At 50.7% G+C, this 23,226-nt stretch overlaps 2 protein-coding genes across 6 annotated transcripts in view; one reads left to right on the top strand and one right to left on the bottom strand.

Moving 5' to 3' along the window:
* The window catches only part of RANGAP1 (Ran GTPase activating protein 1), a 32,724-nt gene extending 20,096 nt beyond the window's left edge, over positions 1–12,628 (bottom strand). For 2 of the 4 annotated variants that reach the window (XM_025881535.2, XM_073882729.1), the window contains exons 1-3: positions 8,743–8,927; positions 8,215–8,364; positions 3,304–3,431 (exon numbers count right to left, since the gene is read on the bottom strand). In XM_025881535.2, coding sequence (XP_025737320.1) covers positions 3,304–3,431; positions 8,215–8,364; positions 8,743–8,851 — 387 coding nt within the window. In that variant the 5' untranslated portion in view covers positions 8,852–8,927. Of the gene's footprint in view, positions 1–3,303; positions 3,433–8,214; positions 8,365–8,742; positions 8,928–11,019 lie in introns of those variants that run through there. The other 2 variants (XM_025881536.2, XM_073882730.1) reach the window with 2 other exon arrangements.
* A 7,882-nt stretch (positions 12,629–20,510) lies between these two features.
* ZC3H7B (zinc finger CCCH-type containing 7B) overlaps positions 20,511–23,226 on the top strand; it is a 56,325-nt gene continuing 53,609 nt past the window's right edge. For both annotated transcript variants that reach the window (XM_025881493.2, XM_025881491.2), the window contains exon 1: positions 20,511–20,789. The gene's annotated coding sequence lies outside the window, so the exon portion shown is untranslated. The remainder of the gene's footprint in view (positions 20,790–23,226) is intronic.

Here is a 23,226-nt window from a genome sequence, read left to right as displayed (position 1 = left end):
CCCAAGGCAGGGCAGTGGCAGGACCAGGGCCAATACGCCAGACTCCTTGTTTCCAATGCCGGTTTCTCATACACTGTGGGCCCAAGTGACGCGTGACAGAAGATTTGGGTGGCAGAAGCAGAAAGTAAGCAATACGGATCCATCAGCGAGGAAGCTACTCGTTTTTTAAGGTGCCTTTTTTTTTTTTTTTTTTAAGTAATCTCTAAGCCCAACATGGGGCTCGAACTCATGATCCTGAGATCAAGAGTCTCATGCTCTACTGACTGAGCCAGCCAGGCACCCCTCAAGACTCTTTCCAACCCTTCTGATCACCTCCAGAAAGCGGTCTTTCTTTGGGGCTGGTGGATCTTGCCCACCTCTCCACTCTGCCCACCTCTCCACTCCTTGCTCGTTTGCCTTTTGAACAAAGGGTGAGCAGGCCTCATGCTCAGAAGCTTTAGGTGACAACTTTTAGGTGACTAGAATTTAATAACACTATTTTGTTATCTTTATGGTAAGGAATACCACTTTCCATTTACAGAAGAGATCATGTTTACTTTTAAATTACATCCAAGTGAGGGGCGCCTGGGTGGCTCAGTTGTTAAGCGTCTGCCTTCGGCTCAGGTCGTGATGCCAGGGTCCTGGGATTGAGTCCCGCATCGGGCTGCCTGCTCAGCGGGAGGCCTGCTTCTCCCTCTCCCACTCCCCCTGCTTGTGTTCCCTCTCTCACTGTGTCTCTGTCAAATAAATAAATAAAATCTTAAAAAAAAAAATTACATCAAAGTGAGCTGATTTAAAGAAAATATTAGGTAAAGCCACAAAGGTGGTGGCCCTAGAACTAGATCGTGTTACCACACATGCCAGCAGAATTTAGTTTCTAAGCACACAGCCCTACCCTCCAACTATGGTCGCTCTGTCCACCCAAAATGTCAGCTCTGGCAGCTCCAGCCTCTCCTGGGCCAAACCTGGGCATGATAGAACCCAGAGAAAGCAACTTTCCCCTGAAAATCCAGTCCTTGAAATGTATGAACTAAATCCAACCTTTAGTACTAAGCAAACTGATTTCTGTTGAATTCTCAAGGCCTCCAGTAAAGCAAATCACCAACCCACATGGAGCCTTAGGGGACAGTCTACATGGGTCTGCTCAGTGAGGTGCACCTGAATGTAGGTGCTCAGGGCCATGACAGGCAGCCACAGCCTGAGCACCAGAACCCCTGACAACTGGCATCTCACCCGAAGCTTCCCCAACCCAACTGTGTCGGCCTTTTATTTTTGTATTTTTTTTAAGATTTTTATTTATTTATTGAGAGAGAGAGAGAGAGAATGGTAGAGAGCGAGCATGAGAGGGAAGAAGGTCAGAGGGAGAAAAAGACCCCCCACTGAGCAGGGAGCCCGATGTGGGACTCGATCCCGGGACTCCAGGATCATGACCTGAGCCGAAGATAGCCGCTTAACCAACTGAGCCACCCAGGCACCCCCAACTCTGATGGGCCAAGGGTCAGCATGGGGTTTGGGGCACAAGAACGAGGTTCCAATTCTGACTTAACCTGACTCCAGGCCTGCCACTCCCCACTCCCCACCTCTGACCCCCAGGATCCCATCTCTGCAATACAGCTTTTGGCCTCAACAATCTCTAAGTGAGCAGTAGTTACTACAGAGCAATTAGGAGGCTGGGCTGTTATCCGGGCCCCAGTCCCAGCCCCCTCCTGACACGTGTGGCCCTGGACCTCACCTCCCTCATCTGTGAAGACCTAACTTGTGCCTGTGTTCCAACAGGAGAGGGAACATCTCTTCCACTAGCACCTTGGCCAGAGCACTACTGGGGTCAAGGGCAGCTCCCACCTGCCCCGGACCTGACCCCACGGGGTTGGGGTGACTAAAGGCCCTAGGCCTGCTCAGGATGACACGTTGCACATGGCACTCCTGTGGTCATGCTCTCTCATGACACAAGCCCACATGTGCTCACCATGGCAACCTCACAGGGAAGAAAAAGTTTTTATAAAGGACCCCCGACTCAGAGTGGAGTTTGATGCAAGGCCACAGAAAACAAATACGGTGGTGGTACCAAGGCTTGAACCCAGACCCTCAGATGACAAAGCTCAGCTTCTGCAGCCTCCAGGCCCAGGCCACATCTCCTCTGTTCCCGCCCTTCACTGGCCACTGTGGAGGGTTGAGTTTTTTCACAGGAAAATGTCCCAGTGACTGCTCAGGGAAACGACAGGCCCGGGGCCGAAGAGAAGGTACAACCACCGTCTTAGCTATTACCTGACCATGATGATGCTAAGGAAACAAACAGTAAGGGCTGCCTCATGAGCCAGCCACTCCGTTCGCCCTGGCCCTGCATCCTTTCCCTTCAGCAAGCACAGTGGGCCAGGAAAGAGCACCAGACTTCGGAGGCTGCCACGTGGCTTACTGATCAGCATTAGGATTCTGGGCTGTTTACTCAGCTCCTCCGAGCCTCAGTTCCCTTGACTTACAAATGGACACAGTCTTTATTACATGGGGTGCCCCGAGGACTAATGACACATGCGCTGCACGCACTGAGCATCATTTGCAGTCGGAAAAGCAGGTCTCTCCCCCATCACTCTGCAGCGGCTTTATGTGCTGACGCACACTAGGAGTCCCAGGAATGGAGAGTGTGCAGGGACGCCCTCCTGATATTTTCAACACCTGATACCCCAACTCTTCTCACAGAGCATCTTGAAGGACTGCTGTTTAGTGGGACCCCCTTTAGGACACAATGGAATAGAAGGATCTCTGTATCAGCCAAAGAGGAGCATCACTTGGATCTAAACTTTAAGACTCAGCCATTCAGCTTTGAGGAGTGCAGCACCTTCCCAAACCCACCACAGCATCTGAGCTGAGGTCTGGCCACTTCTGTCCAATACACGACTGTTCTGTGGGCAGTCTTTGCTCTGGAGCTCCCTGCTGGGGAGGCTTAGCGCTTGCCAGAACAGCTCCATAGTCCAAGGCTTGGTGGCCAATTCTGTGCCCTTCCCTCCTCACAGATGCCAAACCTACAATGCTAGCTGAAGGCTCTCCGTGTCCAGTTCTGCTTCTTCCCCCTTTATCTTTCATGCATATTACCTGATAAACCTCTGACACTCCTGTCTGTTACTGGGGGATCCAAATGGACACATCACCTAGGGAGAGGGGCCCTGGCCAGTGCTGTGTGCTCTGGGGAAGCCAGAGCAAGAGGAGTTGTTTGTGGTGACCACCACCAAGGCAGGACCTAGGAGGGTCTGGACATAGGCAGGGGCTGTGGTGGCATGAGTAGAAGCTTGTCCCCAACCAGTCTGGGCCTGCTCACCATGCAGATCTCACCTTCAACTCTGACTTCTTCTCCAAGGCCTTGGCGATGACCCTGGCTGCCTCCACGCCCACCGTGTTGCCCTCCAGGCGCAGAGCCTCTAAGCCATCAAAGTCTTCAATCTCTTTAATCACGTCTTTGGCTGCCAAGGACCAAAGAACAGAAACTTAGATTTTGGGAGTCACAAACAGCTGAGGCAGAAGAGAGTCCAGCCACTACCTCATCACTCACAATTCCAACAGCAATAGTATACCTGCTGCGTGCTGGGCCCTGGCTTGCAAGGGAGAATCAGGCGGGCTCACAATCTAGGAGGGGACACGAGTACAAAGAAAATTCCTCTGTACTGAGTGTTAAAACAGGCTCAGATGGAAGGCTTGGGAGCCAAAGGAGGAAAGAAACCCGCCACGTGGGGCAAACAAGGGGCTTAGGGCACCTTATGGTGGTGTGTGTGGAGCCTCCCTCTGCAGGGAATGCACAAGGCCAAGCAGGGAGGGGCGCCTAGGTGGCTCAGTTGGTTAAGCATCCGCCTTGGGTGGGGGGTTGCGGGCACCTGGGTGGCTCAGATGGTTAAGTGTCTGCCTTCAGCTCAGGGCATGATCCTAGGGTCCTGAGATCGAGCCCTGCATCGGGCCCTCTGTTTGGCAGGGAGCCTGCTTCTCCCTCTCCCTCTACTGTTCCCCCTACTTGTGCTCTCTTGCTCTCTCTGTCAAATAAATAAATAAAATCTTAAAAAAAAAAAGCATCCACCTTCGGCTTGAGTCATGACCTCAGGGTCCTGGGATCAAGACCCACGTAGAGCTCTCCGCTCAGCAGGGAGCCTGCTTCTCCCTCTCCTTCCTGCTCGTGTTCTCTCACTATCTCTGTCTCTCTCTCTCAAATAAACAAGTAAACAAATAAATAAATAAGAGGCCAAGCAGGGAAAGAGCATCCAAGTGAGAGGACCAGCAGGTACAACAGCATAAAGCCTCTCAGAGTTCCATGAATCATGTGTGGGGTGTCGTTCACTACTGTATTGTTACGATGAAAAATTCCAAACAAGCTAAATGTCCATCAACAGAGAATAGATTAATTCACTGGAGTACATTATACAGTTACACTGACATCATTATAAATGGTGACACAGGTGTTTACCTGACTTGGAAAATATTCATGTCATAGTGACAAGTGAAAAATGGGGTTTTCCACGGGTATTTGATCTGATCACACTTTTAAAATGTTACACCTATTAGAAAATACATAAATAAAAATAAAAAATAAAATGCTATATATTCGATCTTACACACACACACACCCCCCAAGGTCTAAAAGCATAAAAACCCAATGTTAAAACAATTATCTCTAGGTGCTGCCATTATGGGTGATTCTGTGCTTTTCCATCAGCTGCTCAATTTATTCCTAATGTATCAGGTTATAAAACAGCTTTTAAAGTATCTCTAATTATGATCCTAATTGAGAAAGAAAGAAAAGAGGGAGAGAGAGAGAAAGGAAGGAAGGAAGGAAGGAGGGAAGGAGGGAGGGAGGGAGGGAGGGAGGGAGGGAGGGGGGGGAGGGAGGGAGGAAGGAAGGAAGGAAGGAAGGAAGGAAGGAAAGGGGAACTCAGCTATGGTTAGGAAAAAAGCTAGAAAAGAAAAATGCACCAAAATTAATAGTAGTTGTATCCTGGGGTGTGAGATAATGAAGATGTGGGTTTTTTGCCTTCTTTCAATGTTTCTGTATTCTATAATGAGCACGTGTTAATTTTACAATCTGAACAAAAACACACAGGGGCATGAGACAAAACCCATCTAGCCTAGCTGGCACAAGACGGAGTGGGTGAAGCAATGGAGATGTGTACAGGAGAGAAAAGGTGGACTTGACCTTTTAGGTGACAAAGGCCACAGAAAGGGTTTCAGAAAGGTGGTGCTTTGCAACCCGTAAAGAGCTTGCAGAGAAGCTGTCCCAGTGGGGCCTCTGAACATTCCTCCCTCCCTAGGCCACCAGTGTCACTTCCTCAGGAACCCCTGCTGAACTCCCAGCCAGGTCAGATCCTGCTTGGCAGGTTTCACAGCCCTGGTCTCCCCACAGACATTGCCTGCTACAATTTTACACTCTTCTAAGTGATGACTTGGTCATTATGTGGAGACTTTGTTCATACCCCCTTCCTCACTGGGTCATGAGCTCCAGCCAGGACTTGGCCTCAGCTCACTACCATGCCCCGCAGAGAGGAATGCTTAGCATTCTCCCTGACACAGCCTAGTTACTATTATGTCTATCTCACAGTGGAGTAAGTTGAGACACAGAGAGAGTACGTACATGCCTACTGAGATCACACAGCCAGAAAGTGGTGACCAACATTTATTTTCCTTTTCTCATTTCACAACCAGGAAGGCTGGACAGGTATGAGCCTTCCATTTTCTAGAAGGGAAAGCTGACGTTTCAAGGAATGAAGCAACTCTGCCCAGGAATTCAAGAGAAGAGGAGAGCTAGGCGTCAGACTGGTCTTCTAAAACTCTATCCATGAGCTCCTCCCCAAATCCTTGCTTCCGTGCACAATCGTGGACTTTATGGAGCACCCCCCACCCCCCCACCCCCGCAGGAAGCCCCTCAATCCCTTCCCTCCTCCCCTGGGTCCCAGGTGCCCGGGTGTCCTCCATGACTGGCACGCAGTGCGCTGCTCGAGGGCTGAAATAATCTCTCAGCGCTTTGAAAGACCAGAACGGAGGCCCTTGAACACCCAGGGACTGGCCAGGTGAACAAGGAGGGAGGACAGCTGCTCATGGGAATGTCTGTGCAATCCTTAAGAGCCAGGCAACAGAGATGCCGGAGCCCCAAGGGAAGACTTCTGCCGTACAAGTGATGCACGCACAGAGCGAGTTCAGCCCTGGGGAGAGTCACAGGCACAACGCGAGCTGGGAAGAAAAAGCACCAACTGGGAAGAGCAGGGAGAGGAGAGTGGGGGGATCACTCTGGGTGGCCTCTCTCATTCGTTTTCAATCCATGTGGAGTTCTGTGTAACTCAAATACAGGCTAGGGCTGCATCCCAACCACCGCCGGATAGCCGGCTGTCAGGAGGCTGAGCAGCAGGGCTTGCTTTTCAGCCTCTACCACCTCACACAGTGACAGGCTTCAGGTGGTCACCATGCAGCCATGGAAAAGCAGAAAGGCCTTTCTTTGGTCCTTAAATGACTTACTGGGGAGAGAAAAGAGCCTTGTTCCAATCATCAGTTTGGTGACTTCTTCACACAGGCCCTTGCTCTCTCCTGACGGGGCCGGCTCACTCGCAACCAAGATGGAGGCCCTTTGTGGGCCCAGGATTTGGCTGCCAGGCTCCCCTGCACAGCATTCAAGGGCCTCTGCACTGGGCTCCCTATGGCATCCTGATTTCTTCTCTCCCATGCCCACCCTACGTGTCTCAGCTCCTCTGCCTGACTCATGTCATCCTCCCTGCCTCTAGTGCCTTTTCACCTTCAAGGACAGTTCAAACACCACCTCACCCATGGAGACTTCCAGGGCCCTCCTAAACTAGAAGCGACCCCTTTTCCCTCGCCGTACTTCCCACAGCTTTCTGCTCATGTCGCTCAGAGTAACCTTCACCTTCTGCCCCCAGTAGTTATCTGAGTACCTCCTTCCTACTCCAGGACAGGAGCTCCTCAGAGGCTGGGGCTGTAAGCTGGGCATCCCTGGTGACTTGAAAATGGAGGCAGCATGTCCAGCCTGCGCCAGTGAAGTGGTGATCTGCATGGATTTTAAGGCTAGACAAGCCTGGGTTCTAATCCCAGCCCCACTGCTTTCTAGCTGCGCCCTTAGGTGAGTTCTTTCAGCTCCCTCAGCTTTCATTTCCCAATCTACAGAATGCGGATGAAACCCACCTCAAGGACTGTTGTGGAAATAAACTGAGATGCTACGTGCATGGCACTTAAGACAGCCTGACTCAGCGTTCAGTGAATGGCAGTTAATAGCAAATTCATGTTTACTGAACCGAGCTGAAGGTCTACTGAGAAACACAGGAACACGGATTCAGCTGGAACTCTGTTAAAATCCTGGCTCTGCTATGTACCAGCTGTATGACGTTGGGCAAATTAGGTCTTCCAAATCATTTTTCCTTATTTATAAAAATGGTAACATTTCCACCTTCCTCCCTCCCTCCCTTCCGGATAATGCATGATCAAAAGTGACAAGAGCACAGGGAGGAGCTCTATAAATTTTAAATGGCCACGCTCCCAGCAACCCCAGGACTCAAAGCAGTTTCTGAGCCAGTGCAGGGGAGCAAGCCTGCCTGCACTCCATGACAACCAGGCAAGTCCAGACCAGTTTCCCTGGTTGGGCCTGAACCTCAAGAGGCTGTGCAAGTACTGACGTAGGTGCCTTCACCTCCAAACACCAGGGGATTCAGGATTGACCAGTGTTAGCCATGCTTTGGCTAGGGATGAAAAGATAGAGCCTGCATTCTGGTTCCTAATTCCTGCCAGTCCTCATTCCTCTACATAGACAAGAACATCCATCCCTCTCCCAGGAGCATTCAGCTGCATGGACCGGACCTCCAAGAAGGCCTTACCTCTGGGGAAGGCAACCGGTATTCCCAGACCAGCCTGGGATCATGGTGGTAAAGATCTGATAGGAAGCCAGGGGCTATATCCTGACACTGCTGTCATGGTCACTCATTGTTTACTATCCTCTCCCTCTAAGACATAAAGGGGCCCTTCCCACCTAAGCTGTCACCAGCAAGGATGGCCTCCAAAAACATGATGACTAGCAGGGAAGCCTATATGTGCTTGTGGACACATCATCTCTGAGCTTCACTGTGAGATGGGCCCAAAGATTATCTCACAGAACTACTAGGACAAACAACGTAATAATGCAGCTAAACAAGCCGGAACACGAGTAAGAGTAAGTGGTCATTTGCACACTCCCTTTCTTCCCCTGGGCCAGCCCAAGCAGGAACTCACCATCTTCTGCAGTGTTGAGTTTGAGGCTCTTGCCCTTGAAACTCAGCTGTCCCCCGGCCACCTGGGTTTTGGCAAGCGTCTCTGCTAGCTTGGCAATGTCTTCAGAGGCCATGCTGGCCACGTTGCTGGGCTCCCCTGGAAATCTGCAAACTGAGCAGGACGAAGTTTCATTAAGAGAGAGGAGTCTCCTGGGGACCCCCGGCTGGGGAGGGCAGGGTAGGACATCAGCCTTTTCAGGGGCTTGACCCCCTCTCCCCCAACTATGGAGACTCCAACAGCTAAACCACTGGGAGAAATGAAAACAGCATTAGGGAGGGAACAATTCTAGAAAGGGGGAGAAAGTGGCAAGAATGTAGTAAAATCACATTTTAGCCTCTGGACAGTCACTAACTCACTTTAACTCCTCCCCTGCCCAAATGCCCCAGCTGGGACACCAAGCATAGCCATGTGAGTTGCCCATTTTCTGGGCCACCAGTGAATGGCAGTTGAGTCCCAGACCAATAGCTGCAAAGAGCCCCAAGCACACACCTGCCTGATCATCTTGGCTGCTCTCTGTTTGAGGGTCCCACTCCTCAAACAGGACTAAGATGGCTATGGGATCCAGGTCATCCATCCCAGGAAATGCCCCACCACCCATGCTGGCATGTCTCTGGGGGTGGGGCACAAGGGGCAGCCCACTGCACGTCCAGTTTCAACCTTGGCCAGGAGACTGGGCAACCCATGGCGGCCAGACCTCAGGGGTTCCTAGGAGACCAGAGGTCTCTACATCACAACAGCCACCATCACAATAGATCCTGGGCAGAGTTACTGAAGAAAGGAGCTTCCAGCTTGGCAGAACTCAGCAGACTGGAAGAAAGGACCACTCCATTTCCCCAAAGAGGTCATCGGGGGAGACCGAGGAAGACTGATATGGGGGACAGAACCAGGAGGTGCCCACAGAGACTCCGTCTTATCCAGAACATGTTCTTCCCCAATCTATTCATCCTCAAGTTACAATTGTGATGGCCCCCAAAACCTCTCAATCCCCCCAGGCTTCCTCTGGGCTCCTTCTCCTTATCTTAACCCTGATCACCCTGGTTTGCCTATCTTTACCAGTAAGCATGAATCATTCTTCTGGGTAAGGAGGTGTCCATTCATTCAAGAAAATTTATTGTGTACTACTGTGTTCTGGACATTGTTCCAGATACCGGAAGCACAGCAGTGAATGAAACAAAACCATACGCTCTTAAAATAAGTGTTTTTTTTTTTTTAAGATTTTATTTTTTTAAGTAATCTCTATGCCCAATGTGAGGCATGAACCCATAACGCCAAGATCAAGAGTCGCAAGCTCTACCAACTGAGCCAGCCAGGCACCCCTTAGAGCATGTGTTCTAAACAAGATATGTAGTATCTTAAGACAGTGATAAAAAGAAAAATAAACAGAGAAAAGGGTAAGGAGTTTTCTGGGGGTTGCAATTTAAAACAGACTGGTTAGAGGAGTGCCTGGTGGCTCAGTTGGTTAAGCGTCCGACTACTGATCTCAGCTCAGGTCTTGATCTCAGGGTTATGAGGTCAAGCCCCATGTTCGGCTCCACACTGGGCATAGAGCCTACTTAAAAAAACAAACAAACAAACAAACAAACCCCACAACAAATCAGAATGGTTAGAGAAGATATTATTAGGAAAGAAACAAAGACTTGAAGGATATCAAGGCTTGGGCCAGGCAGATGTCGGGAAGAGTATTCTTGCAAATGGAATAGCAAAAGCAAAGGCTCTTGTGGGGGGGGCGGAGGGAGATTAGAAAAACTGCAGGGAGGCCAGCGGGGCTGGAGGGCAGAGAGGGAAGGAGAAAGAAAGCAAGAAATGAGAAAGAATTAGCAAGAGGCCCAAGTCACAAAGACCATTCAAAGAATGTGGCTTTTACTCTGAGCGAAAAGGAGAGCCACTGGTGGGTTTCTAACAGAGAAGAGCAGGCTCTGACAGATGTTTTGACAGGATCACTTAGACGCAACCTAAGGCCTGGCATCTAGAAGGTGCTCCAAGAATGAAGCGATGAAACTGAATAAACGTGAGCCTGAAACCCCGCCATCACTTGCAGTTGTGGGATGGGACAATCGGAGGCAAGAAAAATGGTGGTGGGGCTCCCAGATACGTTCCTATTGGAACACAGAACTTCTCAGCTAGAAAAGGGCTTATTCCTCAGTCCAATACACACGCACCACCCACTTTAAAGACTACGAAACCGAAGCACAGAGAGGTGCTTGATTTGCCCAAATTCTGCAAAGGGTCAGCAGCAGAGCAAAGACAAACAGTAAAGACACAAGCAGTCCTCTCCTTTCTGGGAACGCAAGTCGCAGATTTTCTCAGGTGCACCTCCATCGCTCCTGCGAAGCGTCAGCAGTGGCTCACGGCGATCCCAGGGGCCACGGGCGTGGGACTACTGGGAGGCGGCGGCAGCGGAGCGACGCGCGAGTGCGGGCCGCAAATGACAGGCGGGCGGCGCGGGAGCCCCATCCGGGATCCCCGGCGGACGCGCACCGCCCCCAGCTGTCACCGACGCCAACGGGAGACGCCACGGTGGGCAGCTGCGCCAGACGCCCCCTCCAAGCCTCCGCTTCCCCATCTGGGAAAGGGGGCTGCGCCCCCCAGCACGCCGTCCCTCAGCCCCTCCGCGCTCGGCCGTCGAAGCGCAGGGGAGAAGGCCGAGGAGGCACGCAGAAGGCGCTCAGGGGCGCCACATCGTCCTCGCCCAGTTGCAAGGCCGCGCCGCCCCCCGCCCCCAACCCAGGCAGGTGACGGGGAAAGGAAAGGGACCCCGACCCTTACCGTAAACAGGCGGCGCCGCCGCGTGGGGCGACCTGAGCGCGCGCGTCCGCCCGGCAGGGGCGGGGAACGATGTAGGGTCCGGGTCAGGTCAGGTCGGGGTCGCCGCCTCTGAGCCCAGAGGTCCCGATGCCCGGCCCGCTCTCCCGTCAGCTCTCCCAGCAGTTCTCGCCACTCCCGTCTCCGACACCACCTGCTCCCCGCACGGCGGCGGATGATGGCGGAGGAGGAGGATTTTGAAAGCCGGCAGTTTCTTTCCTTCGATTTGATTTGTTCGAGGCCCAGGCCGGGTTCCCCTTCCCCCGCGCGCGTGGCCTACTGGGTATGGTAGTCCAGTTCTTCCGCGCGGGGCGCGGCGACCGCGGCAGTAGTGCTCCCGTGAACTACCAGTCCTGTGATCCACCGCGTCCCAGCGCGCCTCCGCCGGCTCCCTCGGCCGCGCTCCCTTTTCGGCTTCTGGCTCTTTCTCCAGGAGGCCACAGGGCGGCGTGTGACCCCGGGCGCCCAGGGAGACTACAATTCCCTTCATGCCTTGCGGTCCAGCCGACTCAGCCCTTCCGGAAAGGTTCACGCTCACGTAACTTTATTGAGAAAGGCTGTTGCTCCTGAAGGCGAGCTGTTGGGTCTGTTCGGCAAGAAATAGGTATCCGTTTCCTCAAAGGAAAGCCTCGCTTTTTTTCTCCCATGAAAGTGAAAGGCTATTCGAAGTCTTTCACAGAAACAGCCGCAAGTTATTTGATAATTAAAAAGGTAGAGAAGCTGAGACACCATCTTAACCAAATGGTCCACGTTAACATAAGTAATACGACAAACTGACGTCCATTGCACACCTGCTGATGTGAGGCACTGAGAAGGACACAGCGTCACCACGCAGTCAGCAGTGCATAAAATTAATCTAATCCTGAGGAAGCATCAGCCAAACCCAAACTGAGTTTCAGTTTCTTCTGCTACAGAATAACTGGTCTGTACTCTTGCAAAAATGTCTGTGTCATGAAAGACAAAGAAAATCTGAGGAACTGTTGCAGATTAAAGGAGACTAAAAAGACGTGACAATTAAATGCAACCAATGGTCATGGACTGGATCCTGGACTGGGGAGGAAATTACTGTAAAGGGCAATATGGAGGAGACAAATAGCAAAACTTGACTGTATATTAGATAATAGTATTGTATCAATGTTAAGTTTATTGATTATTATTGTGCTGGGTTATGTAAGAGACTGCCTTTGTTCTTGGGAATGAATGCTGAAATAATTAGGGGTGTGATATCAGCAGCTGACTTGCCAATGGTTCAAAATATGTGTATATACATAGAGCACACATGTGACCAGATATTCAAAATAAGTGAATCTGGGTGAGGGGGTATATGGGAGTTCTTTGAACACTTTTGCCACTTTTCCCTAGGTTTGAATTTTTTAGGTATCAGAACACAAATAGCTTTTCTTTTTTCTTTTCGCAAAGAACATTTTATCCATTATATAAATAACATGTGTTTGCTATAAATACTTCAACCAACATAGAACAGGATAAAGAGAAAAGTAAACATTACCCGAGAAACTCTAGCACCCAGAGATAATCACCATCAACATATGCAGCCTTCTCCAAAGTCACCTCTCACAACTTGGCCCACGCACATGCTTTTGCTTTACCTGCAATTGAAAGTTAAATATATTATGTGCCAGATCTTTTCACACACAGTTAATTTAATCTTTACAACCACAAAGGAAGCAGGCATCATTGCACCCCTTCCAGCTCAGAGATGAGAAAACAAGCCCCATACCCTGGTTTACACCACTACTGAGATGTGGGTCTTCTTTCCACCCTCCCTCTCCTCCTCTGCCTACAAGGCCCATATCAAATGCCACCTCCTCCGGGAGGCTTTTCTACACCACTGTCCAGAATGAGTCACCTTCCTCTGGGCCCCACAGTGGTTGATCTGCAGCTCTGAAGACTTTTTCACAATGTTAATAGTATTATTGGCGGCGTCCTTGTCAACCTGGGAAAGCTTTGGGGCAGGTACTGTGCCCATCTTTGCAGCATCTTTTCCGGGATTCACCTGTCGTAAGTGCTTCACGTTTCCTCATTTGAACTGGATTCCAGGCAGGGTCACTGGATGTTTGCTTAAAATGAGTCATCATCTGAGAAGGCTGAGATGCTCCCAATTAGGCCTGATGCTATTCCTGTGCTGATTACAGCTAGGACCTATCAAATCAGTGTGGATTTTCCTTGGGGTGGTCCCCAGCCTTCCTTTCCAGTTTTCCTTCCTGAGGCCTTCCTTGACCCTCTGACAAGGACCTCCCAAAGGGAAGAGGAGGGCGGACGGTAGGACATCTTAGGTGATCTTCCCTGTCCTCGCCTAGCTGATGGATCATAGGGTTTTCAAGATTGGAAGGGAATTCTTAGTAAGAAACAACAGTCTTCAGGGTGCCTGGCTGGTTCAGTTGGTAGAGCATGTGACTGTTGATCTCAGGGTCGTGAGTTTAAGCCCCACACTGGGTGTGGAGCCTACCTAATTTCAAAAGAAAGAAAAAGAAACAACAAACTTCAAGGGCCAGAGAGGTGTTAGGAGGTAATGGGAGCCTGGTGGGGCTTGTGGAGAATTGGAGAGAAAATGTTCTGCCTGAACATGTTCACATTCAAAGCTCAAAATCACCAAACCAGCCAGACATCACCCGTTAGCAATCCGGATTCTGTTACTCCTGAATCTAGATTCTATCTCAAACCACTTTAAAATGGGAACACTCGGGGCGCCTGGGTGGCTCAGGCGGTTAAGTGTCTACCTTCGGCTCAGGTCATGATCCCAGGGTCTTGGGATCAAGCCCCGCATCAGGCTCCTTGCTCAGCGGGAAGCCTGCTTCTCCCTCTCTCCTCCCCCTGCTTATGTTCCCTCTCTCGCTGTGTCTCTCTCTGTTAAATAAATAAATAAAATCTTTAAAAAAGGGGGGGAAGACTGTTGTGTTTTTTTTAAGATTTTGTTTATTCATTTGACAGAGAGACAGTGAGAGAGGGAACACAAGCAGGGGGAGTGGGAGAGGGAGAAGCAGGCTTCTGACAGAGCCGAGAGCCCGATGTGGGGCTCGATTCCAGGACCCCAGGATCATGACCTGAGCCGAAGGCAGACACTTAAAGACTGAGCCACTCAGGCACCAAAGACTGGGATTTAAAAAGAGAAGGAGGTTACCCAATGGTACACAGTGTCAGAGGAGTCCAGAGCCATCAGTGTTTCTTTCCAAGCAACGCATTTGTCATCTCTCCTCTTTCTCCAACTCTCTGCCTTTCAAGTTACCACCTAAGAGGTAGTTTGACGTGCCCAGTAAATGCAATCATAGCCTTTGACCCATGGATTGAGTCATCTCAGGTCACACCTTTCTTCTTTTCAACACAAAGAATTGAGGACCAGAGAGGTTAAGTAACCTCCCCAAATTACACAGTAATTTAGACAAGAGACAGTAGTTTGTTTGTTTGTTTTTTAAGTAAACTCTATGCCCAACATGGGGCTTGAACTCATGACCCCGTAATCAAGAGTGGCATGCTCTTTCAACTGAGTCAGCCAGGCGCCCCAATATAAGAGACAGCAGAAGCCAGATCTCTCGGGTCCTTTTCAACACACATGTAAAACAAGTGATTTTGTGAGTATGAGGTGGGTATAAGGGGAAAGGGGAATGTTTTAGACCTTTCTGTCTCTGTTATGCAGCTTTTTTCCCTTTTTTTTTTTTTAAAGAATGTTTTGAAGAGAAAAGCAGGCTGCCTCTGATTCATTTGGTTTACTTTAACTGAGTGTTTTAAATTCCATTGTGGTGCCTGAAAACAAACTTAATTGCTAATTGTAAATGGAATAAATAACAATATTTATACTGGTACTAAGAACTACTAAGGCTGCAGACTTGCCATTTAGTGAGATCAAAAACAAAGGCCTGAATTATGCCAAACATGTGAGGAATGTGGAGAGAAATTCCCAAGACCCATCCGGGTGCGGGTGCTCGCCTAGGGCCCCTAGAGAAAGGTGGGCCTGGCCTCCCAGCATTGCAGGGGAGCCTGCCCCCTCACCCCCAAGGGTCACCTCCCCTGGTGGGAAGGGGTTGCTACATCATCTGTTAAAGGCCACTCAAACCACATTCTCCCCTGGGTTCAAGCTCAGGGCTCCCCATCAGAATACATGACCTTTTTAAACTTTGATAAATAACCATAATTAAAATAATTCATGCCCCCCACAAATAGTAATCGAGTATCTACTATGTACCAGGCACTGTTCTGGCTCTGAGAATCCAAAGGTGAGTGAGACAGAAAAGGATGTTGTCTATGGAGGAGGTTAGATTCTGGTCTAAAGTTTCTGGAGAGTTTCCTGATACCAAATACTGTTGGTAGATTATTTTCTCTTTTAAGAATTCTTTTGTTCCAGGGGCACCTGGGTGGCTCAGGTCATGATCCTGGGGTCCTGGGGTCGAGCCCCTGCTCAGCCAGGAGCCTGCTTCTCCCTTTCCCGCTCCCCCTGCTTGTGTTCCCTCTCTTGCTGTCAAGTAAATGAATAAAATTAAAAAAAAAAAAAAAGAATTCTTTTGTTCCAGGGCGCCAGGGTGGCTCAGTTGGTTTTAAGCATCTGCCTTCAGCTCAGGTCCCGATCCCAGGGTCCTGGGATGCAGCCCCGCATGGGGCTCCCAGCTCAGTGGGGAGCCTCTTCCTCCCTCTGCTGCTTCCCCTGCTTGCGCGCTCTCTCTCTCTTTCAAATAAATACAATCTTTAAAAAAAAAAAAAAAGCAATTCTTTTGTTCCTGGGGGCACCTAGGTGGCATAGTCGGTTAAGTGTCCAACTCTTGGTCTCAGCTCAGGTGGTGATCTTGGCGTCCTGGGATGGAGCCCCACATCAGGCTCCACACCCAGCATGGAGTCTGCTTGGGATGCTCTCTCCCTCTTCCTCTGCCCTCTCCCCTGCATGCTCTCTCTCTCTCAAATAAATAAATCTTTTTTCTTAAGATATATTTATTTATATGAGAGAGAGAGAGAGGGAGAGAACATAAGTGGGGGGAGGGGCAGAGGGAGAGAGAGAAGCAGACTCCCTGCTGAGTGGGGAGCCCCACGTGGGGCTCAGTCCCAGGACCCCAGGATCATGACCTGAGCTGAAGGTAGATGCTTAACTGACTGAGCCACCCAGGTGCCCCAAATAAATAAATCTTTAAAAAAAAGAATTATTTTGTTCCAAAATGGAAATAATTTTTTAAATAACTATTGACAGGGGCACCTGGGTGGCTCAGTCAGTTAAGCATCTGCCTTCGGCTCAGGTCATGATCCCGGGGTCCTGGGATCGAGCCCCGCATCAGGCTCCCTGCTCAGCAGAGAGCCTGCTTCTCCCTTTCCCTCTGCCTGCCGCTCTGCCTACTTGTGCTCTCTTTCTGTCAAATAAATAAAAAATATATTTAATAAATAAATACAGAAATTTTTAAAAAATAGTATAAATGCAAAAGAGCATTAAGAATAAAGTTAAGGGGGTTGCCTCGGTGGCTCAGTCGGTCAAGCGTCTGCCTTCAGCTCAGGTCATGATCCCAGAATGCTCCACGGGGAGCCTGCTTCTCCCTCTGCCTGCCACTCCCCCTGCTTGTGCTTTCTCTCTCTGACAAATAAATAAATACATAAATAAAATCTTAATAAAAAGAGAATAAAGTTAAGGGGTACTTTGTTGGCTCAGTCAGTGGAGTATGTGACTCTTGATCTCAGAGTCGTGAGTTCAAGCCCCACACTGGGTGAAGAGTTTCCTTAAAAAAAAAAAAAAAGAATAAGTTAAAAGTAACCTGTTTTGTTTTTTGTTTTGTTTTGAACAAAAATGTTATGTGGGTTGATGAGTGGATGGATGGATGAATGAGTAGGTGATTGAGCGACATAGCAAAATGTTTACAATTATAGCATGACCTAGGGCATGTGAATATTCACTGCTCAGTCCTTTCAGCTTTCTGTATGCTTGGACATTTTTGTAATAACATGTTGGGAACAACGTGACCGTGTTTTATTGCATTTCCTGCCCTGTATGCTAGTCTGGGGACTAGCCTATCTCAGCCTCTAGGTTTCTGAGTCCCTTCCCCTTCTCTCTTTTTAAGTCACTCTCACCTTTGAGAATCTGAATTCTCTGGACTAGTTCCCAGAAGAATTTATTATTTATTTTTAGTTAATCACACAGTTATCAACGTTTTGCATGCAAGGACTTGTTTAATCCTCACAATGACCCTGTTGGGAAAGTGCTCTTATTATCACCGACCTGAGCCTCAAGTTGTGCATCACATCTTCAGGGCCCTTCCCTAAACCCCAAATTAAGGTCCCTTGCTGGAGGGCTGGGACATGGAACTATGCTAGAGCTGTGGGGACATGGGGTTTCTCTAGGACCCAGCATGAGGCCTTGCAAAGAATGTTTGTTGAGTGACTGAATGAACATTGCACATGCTTGTGGCAAAGGTTGCCATGCACTCATAGCCTCCCCGCCAGAAGGTAACAAGGCATCTCTGAGGGCCTGACCATGGCAGGCCTGAGCTCAGCGGAAGAGGTGCTCCCTGCAGAAGAGATAACCGAATGACATAACTCTCAGTTCCTCAAAGGTGAGAGCATGAGTGTCTGACTCCCATTCTCCAGCAACCCTCTCCGGGGACTGGTCCTTAGGGGTGATCAGGGATGTATCCAAACTTAAGATGTCCACATCATGGGGCAGGGGTCAGGCTTTATAGGTAGACAGGCCTGGGTCTGGATTCTGTCTCTGCCTCTTTCTTACCCGTGTGGCCTCAGCCAAATCACTTTGCTTTGTGTCTGTTTTTTTCACCCAAAACCAGGGCAAAACAATCCCTACCTTATAGGGCTTTAGGGGGGAGGGGATAAGAGAATCAACATGTACAGAGTACTTGGCTCATAGTAAATAAGACGTGGTAGGTGTTGCTGCTATTTAGGCTTCAGTGTGTGGACACAGAGCATTTGCTGCCCAGTAACACTGGCCTTCCCAGAAAACACCCTACTGGTACCAGCCTCGAGGGTTTTCTCTCAAAAGCACCACCACATAGGGTTGACATCTTGTAAAGGCCCATTTACCATCTCAGGCAGCATGGACAGTTTAACTGGTTGGTGTCAAATCGAAAGGCGGGGGGTGTCCAGCTGAATCCCCTTTAAATGATGGACAGTCTTTTAAGGATATGTGTTCTTTTGCTGGCCGCTTGGGATGGTGGAATCACATCGTTTGCCAGCTAGTTCATTTGAGGCAAGATGTGGGGATCCAACGGGCCTCAGCATCCTCCTCCATAACATGGGAGTGATAGTAACAGTGGTGCCTAATCTGATCAATTGTCAAGAGTGTTTCACTGTACATCGTACAAGGGGCATATTTATCAGATATTCTTATCCTTGGGGCACCTGGGTGGCTCGGTTGTTAAGCATCTGCCTTCAGCTCGGGTCATGATCCCAGGGTCCTGGGATCCTCGGGCCCTTCCCTTCCTGCTTGGCGGGAAGCCTGCTTCTCCCTCTCTCACTCCCCCTGCCTGTGTTCCTTCTCTCGCTGTGTCTCTCTCTGTCAAATAAATAAATAAAATCTTTAAAAAAGAAGAAAAAGATATTCTTATCCTTGCTTTACAAATGAGGAAATTGATGATGCTGTAAGATTGTGCACTGTCACCCAGCTAGCAAGAGGTGGGAGCTGGGACTCCGACCCACCCTGGGCTTCCAATGCCACCACATCATCCACCTCCCCTAAATTGCCAGGCTCCGCCTGTGGCTGCCTTTGACCCATGATCTTGGGTCTATCCCAGGTGACCCAGGGATTGATTTCCCATGAAATATCAGAATCCCCAAGGGGCACTTGTTAGAAATGCTGAATTCAAATCTCTTGAGAGCAGGGGATTAGAAATCTTCATTTTAAGCCAACCCTGCTTTGTGTAAGTCCGAGGGTCTCTGGACTCTGCTTTTCATTTCTGGACATAAATGTCCATCCTCTTCATGCCAGAGGCTGCCTTTTTGTTTCTTAGAGTATCAGGGGGACAGAAAGCATTCACAGGAAAAGGAGTTTGAGAACATCTGATGGTGCAGGTGCATTCCCCCCGCCCCCCCCAAGGCTTCCTTAAGGTAGATAGTAGAAAATCGTGGGAGGTCATATAAAACACACAGGCTCTGGAGTCAGAATTGCCACGTGAGACAAATCAATCTCCAGGCCTTAGTCTTCTGTCTATAAAATGCGCAAGCGAAAACCAACCTTCCAGGGGCACCTGGGTGGCTCAGTTGTTTAAGCATCTGGCTCTTGATTTCGGCTCAGGTCATGATCTTGGGGTCCTAAGAACAAGCCCTCCCCCCCACCCAGGGCTCCTCGCTCAGTGGGGACCCTGTTCTCTCCCTCTCCCTTTGCCCCTCCCCCTACTCATCCTCTCTCTCTCTCTCTCTCTCTCTCTCAAATAAATAAATCTAAAAAAATAAATAAAACCAACCTTCCAGGATCATTGTGAGAATTAAATAAGCAGACACATCTGCAGGTTCTTGCCCTACTAGCATTTACTGTGTTGTGTTTAAACGTTAAAAATTTGTCCCACAGGGGAACCTGCATCTGCCTTTGGCTCAGGTCATGATCCCAGTGGGATGGAGCCCCATGTCAGGCTCTCTGCTCAGCTGGGAGCCTGCTTCTCCCTCTCCCTCTGCTGCTCCCCCTGCTTGTGCTCTCTCTCTGTCAAATAAATAAATAAAATCTTTTAAAAAAAATTTGTCCCACCAATATACCCCCAGCTCCTCAGATGTGTCTGGCGCAAAGTTTTGGGGAAGAGATAACATTTACAAAGCCCATCGGGCTCACAGCTGATCCTCAATAAATTAAACACACATATTCACGTGTATAGACATACATACACACCTGTAAGTATGTGTGTGTATAAATATAAGTCCGTATGTGTGTACGAAATTAGGAGGGAGAAAGAAGGACATTTGAGAGAACACTCACGGGGGTGTGGGAGTACTCTGGATTCAGTGCAGGCGGTGGTAGCGGGGATGACACTGTATTTGGAATCAGAAGCTCTGGATTCAAAACCAGTCTGGGCCCGACCCGCTCTGAAGCAGTGCCAGGGATGTCTTACGGCCCGTCTCTCTGGTTTATCTCCCTTTACCTACTGGGTCGTCTAAGTAGCCTCAAATCCTTTCGGGAAAGATCTCCAACATAAAACACCAGCCGACTGAGGGTCTGATTCCTCTCTGAGCCTCCAGTCCTCATTGGTGAAAAGGGCACAAAGCAGCTAGGGTTTCGGGGGAGCCCTCTCTGAAAGCACCTGGCACCGCGGGGGCTTTTTACACCTATGGGGAAGGGCCGAGGCGCTGAGTTTGACCAGCATGAGCCCAGAAATCAGACCTGCCCAACGAAAAAGCCCTAAAAGGGAAAGCCACGTTTCAAGAAAATAAAGGTGGATTCCAGGCATGAGCTTTCCGCGGGGCAGGGGGACTTCCCCGCCCCCAGGTGCGCAGCCCGCGCCGCCCACCCCGGGCGCGAGGCGAGGGAAGCCGCGCTCTAGGACCCGAGGAGGAAGAGCTGCAGGGAGACGGTGCCTCCAGCGGGTGCTCCCGCGAGCGGCCGGCCGAGGGGGCTGGAAATGAAAGTAAAGCGCTCCGGAGCCACATGGACCGAGCTGCCGGGGCGGCGGCGCCGGGAGCAGGATGCGGCCGCCCGTAATTAAATAGCATTTACTCTTATTATTACTAATAATAATAACGTAATCATACCTCTAGTCATAGCATACCATTTATCGGGCTCGGCGCAGGCCCGCAGGGAGCGCAGCCCGGCCGAGGTGAGTGCTGCGCGCGGCCCGAGCCCGGCGGGGCAGAGGCCGGGGCCCGACGGGGTCCCGGCGGCCGGCGCGGGAGGGCTCGGGGGCGCCCGGGGACCGCGCCGGGCCGGGAGGAGGCGCGGGGAGCCCTGGCCAGGCCGGAGCTGCGCGGGGCCACCCGCAAAGTGCATTTTGCAGAAATAAAAGAGCCGCCGAATCCTCATTTCCTCCTTTTGGGGGCTCCCCCTCCCCGTCCCCGTGCCCTGCCCCAAAGTTTCAAAGTTGTGCGGCCGGGGGCACCTGCCGCTGGGTGATTTGGCCGCCCCTGCAGCTCCCAGGAGGGTGCCTCGGAATTTTCTTCCGTGGGGGGCTCCCGCCTCGGCGTCCGGAGCTTTGGGGTGTGCGGACGCTTTGCCGGCCCCCGCGAAGGGGGTCGAGGGGGCTGGCAGGGGCGTCTCTGGCAGCGCGCCCCTTCCTTTTGTGTGCGCCTTGGCCCCGCAGCGCCAAGAGTTGAAGGGACCGCAGCAAGGGCCGAGGACCGCGGCCGCCGACGGGTCGCCTCTGCCGGCTGCGGCGGCCACGCGAGCCCGGGGATCCGGGGCCTGCGGCCCGGCCAGGGGGGAGGGGGCGGCAGGAAAGGGGGGCGCGGTCTGGGCAGGGGGGCATTTCCGGTCGCGAGATCCATCCCTGGGCTCCGAGGCCTGAGCGGGGCGGGTCGATGGGCTGGGAGCGCGCGGGGACTGGGGTGGGGGGAGGGCAGCTTCAGCGCCTGGGGGGGCGCCCCCCGGAGATGGGCGCCCCGTAGTCACTGACCCGGGCCTCGGACCCTCCTCCCACCCTCAGCGGGCCTCAGGGCCTCCCCCACCTTCCCTCCCCGGGCCTGCTGGCTGCCTCCTTTCCCCTCTTTCCCTTTAAAAGGGTGTTTTAAGGGAAGGCTCTCTGGCTCTCGGATGTTTATAAGGTGTCTGGTTTGGGGGTCTTTCACAGAGACAAAGCAGTTTTCCCAGGAGGAAAACAAAAAAAAAAAACAAAAAAAACGTCGAAACGTTCTCTCTGCCCCTGATGGCTGTGGTGCCAACATGGCATCAATGGGGAAGAGTAGGGGCTGGGGCCAGGCAAGGGGGCTGGGGAGTCGGGGGCTGGGGAAGGGGCATGGGCCTGGACTGGGGGACTGGGGGCCCATAGCAGCTTTGCCGGGGATTTCAGTTCTCTGGGGTTGCTCACAGAGACTTTGGTGTCTAGGTACTAGATTTTGAACCCCAACTTCTTACCATTTCCCTCAGCATCTGCAATTCATCCAGTCCCATGAAAATAGCAGAATGCAGATCCTTGGATTTTCACACAAATGGGATAATTATAGTACATTTAGCAACTGTTGGACACAAAATTCCAGCGGAATCTTTACTTCTACTACCAAGACTACTACTGCCCCTCTCTCCACATACAACCATACCCACCAAAGTCGTCCGTCTTTCCCCATTTGGGCTTCCCATAGAAATTGGACTGCGAGGTAGAAATGATGCCTGGCCAAAATGCTATTGTGGCAGGTTTGAGGCATGGGGTACCTTAAGCTGGGAAGGAGACACCTGTGTTGAGGAGGGATGAGATCTGAGGTTGGGAGAGAGATTTTGTGGTCCCGGAGCTGGAACCAGGTTTGTGTTCCATGGAGGCTGTGAATTCTAGGCTCTTGGCTTTTTGTTTGGGATGGACAATTAAGAATGCGGATGTAGGTGGATTATTTGGGGCTAAGAAGCTCTGTGGGATGAGCTAGTCTCTAGGTATAAGAAAGTTAAGGCGTCAGTAGGTTTGGATTTGAGACTCTGAAAATAATAATCCCTTAAATAGAACTTTTTAGTGTATAACAAAAGAGCTTTCACATATGCTGCCTCTTCTGTGCTCCATAGCAACCATGTCAGGTAGACATTATTCAATCCTCATTTTCCAGATGAGAAACCTGAGGCTTCTAGAATTGAATGTCCCCCTGGAAAGTCACATAGCAGAGCTAGGATTCCCACTTAGTTTCCAGACTCCAAATTTTCAGCCTTTCCCAGAGGCCTGGGCCACCTTAGCAAGTTAGTTTTTGAACGCCTTCTGTGAGCATGGTGAGATGCTGTGGGGCAGGCTTGGGGTTGAGTTTGTCACCTAGATTCTGGCTGGAAAGAGAAAGTCAACTCTAGTAGAACCCATGAGAGGACCAAGACATGCTCAGGACTGGAGTCAATGCAGTGGGAGGGAGCAGAAGAGAGAGCTCTCGGGGTAACCTGGAAAAGTTAGAAAAGGCTTCCTCCGGCAAGTGGATTTTGAGCTTGACAGAATGGGGAGGTTTGGCTGGGGGAGAGAAGCGGAAAGGAATTCCTGGGCTGGCCATAGTTGCTTCTGTGCCGGGAGGCTGACGGATATTCTGACTCTTAGAGTGGTTCCATGAGGGCGGTGGCATTTTTATCTCCATTTCACAGAT

Source organism: Callorhinus ursinus, unplaced genomic scaffold (assembly GCF_003265705.2).
Source record: "Callorhinus ursinus isolate GAN/ISIS: 27379988/994484 unplaced genomic scaffold, GSC_fseal_2.0 scaffold48, whole genome shotgun sequence".
NCBI lineage: Eukaryota > Metazoa > Chordata > Mammalia > Carnivora > Otariidae > Callorhinus > Callorhinus ursinus.
Note: the sequence above shows the minus strand (reverse complement) of the source record. Positions and strands in the feature narration are given on the sequence as shown.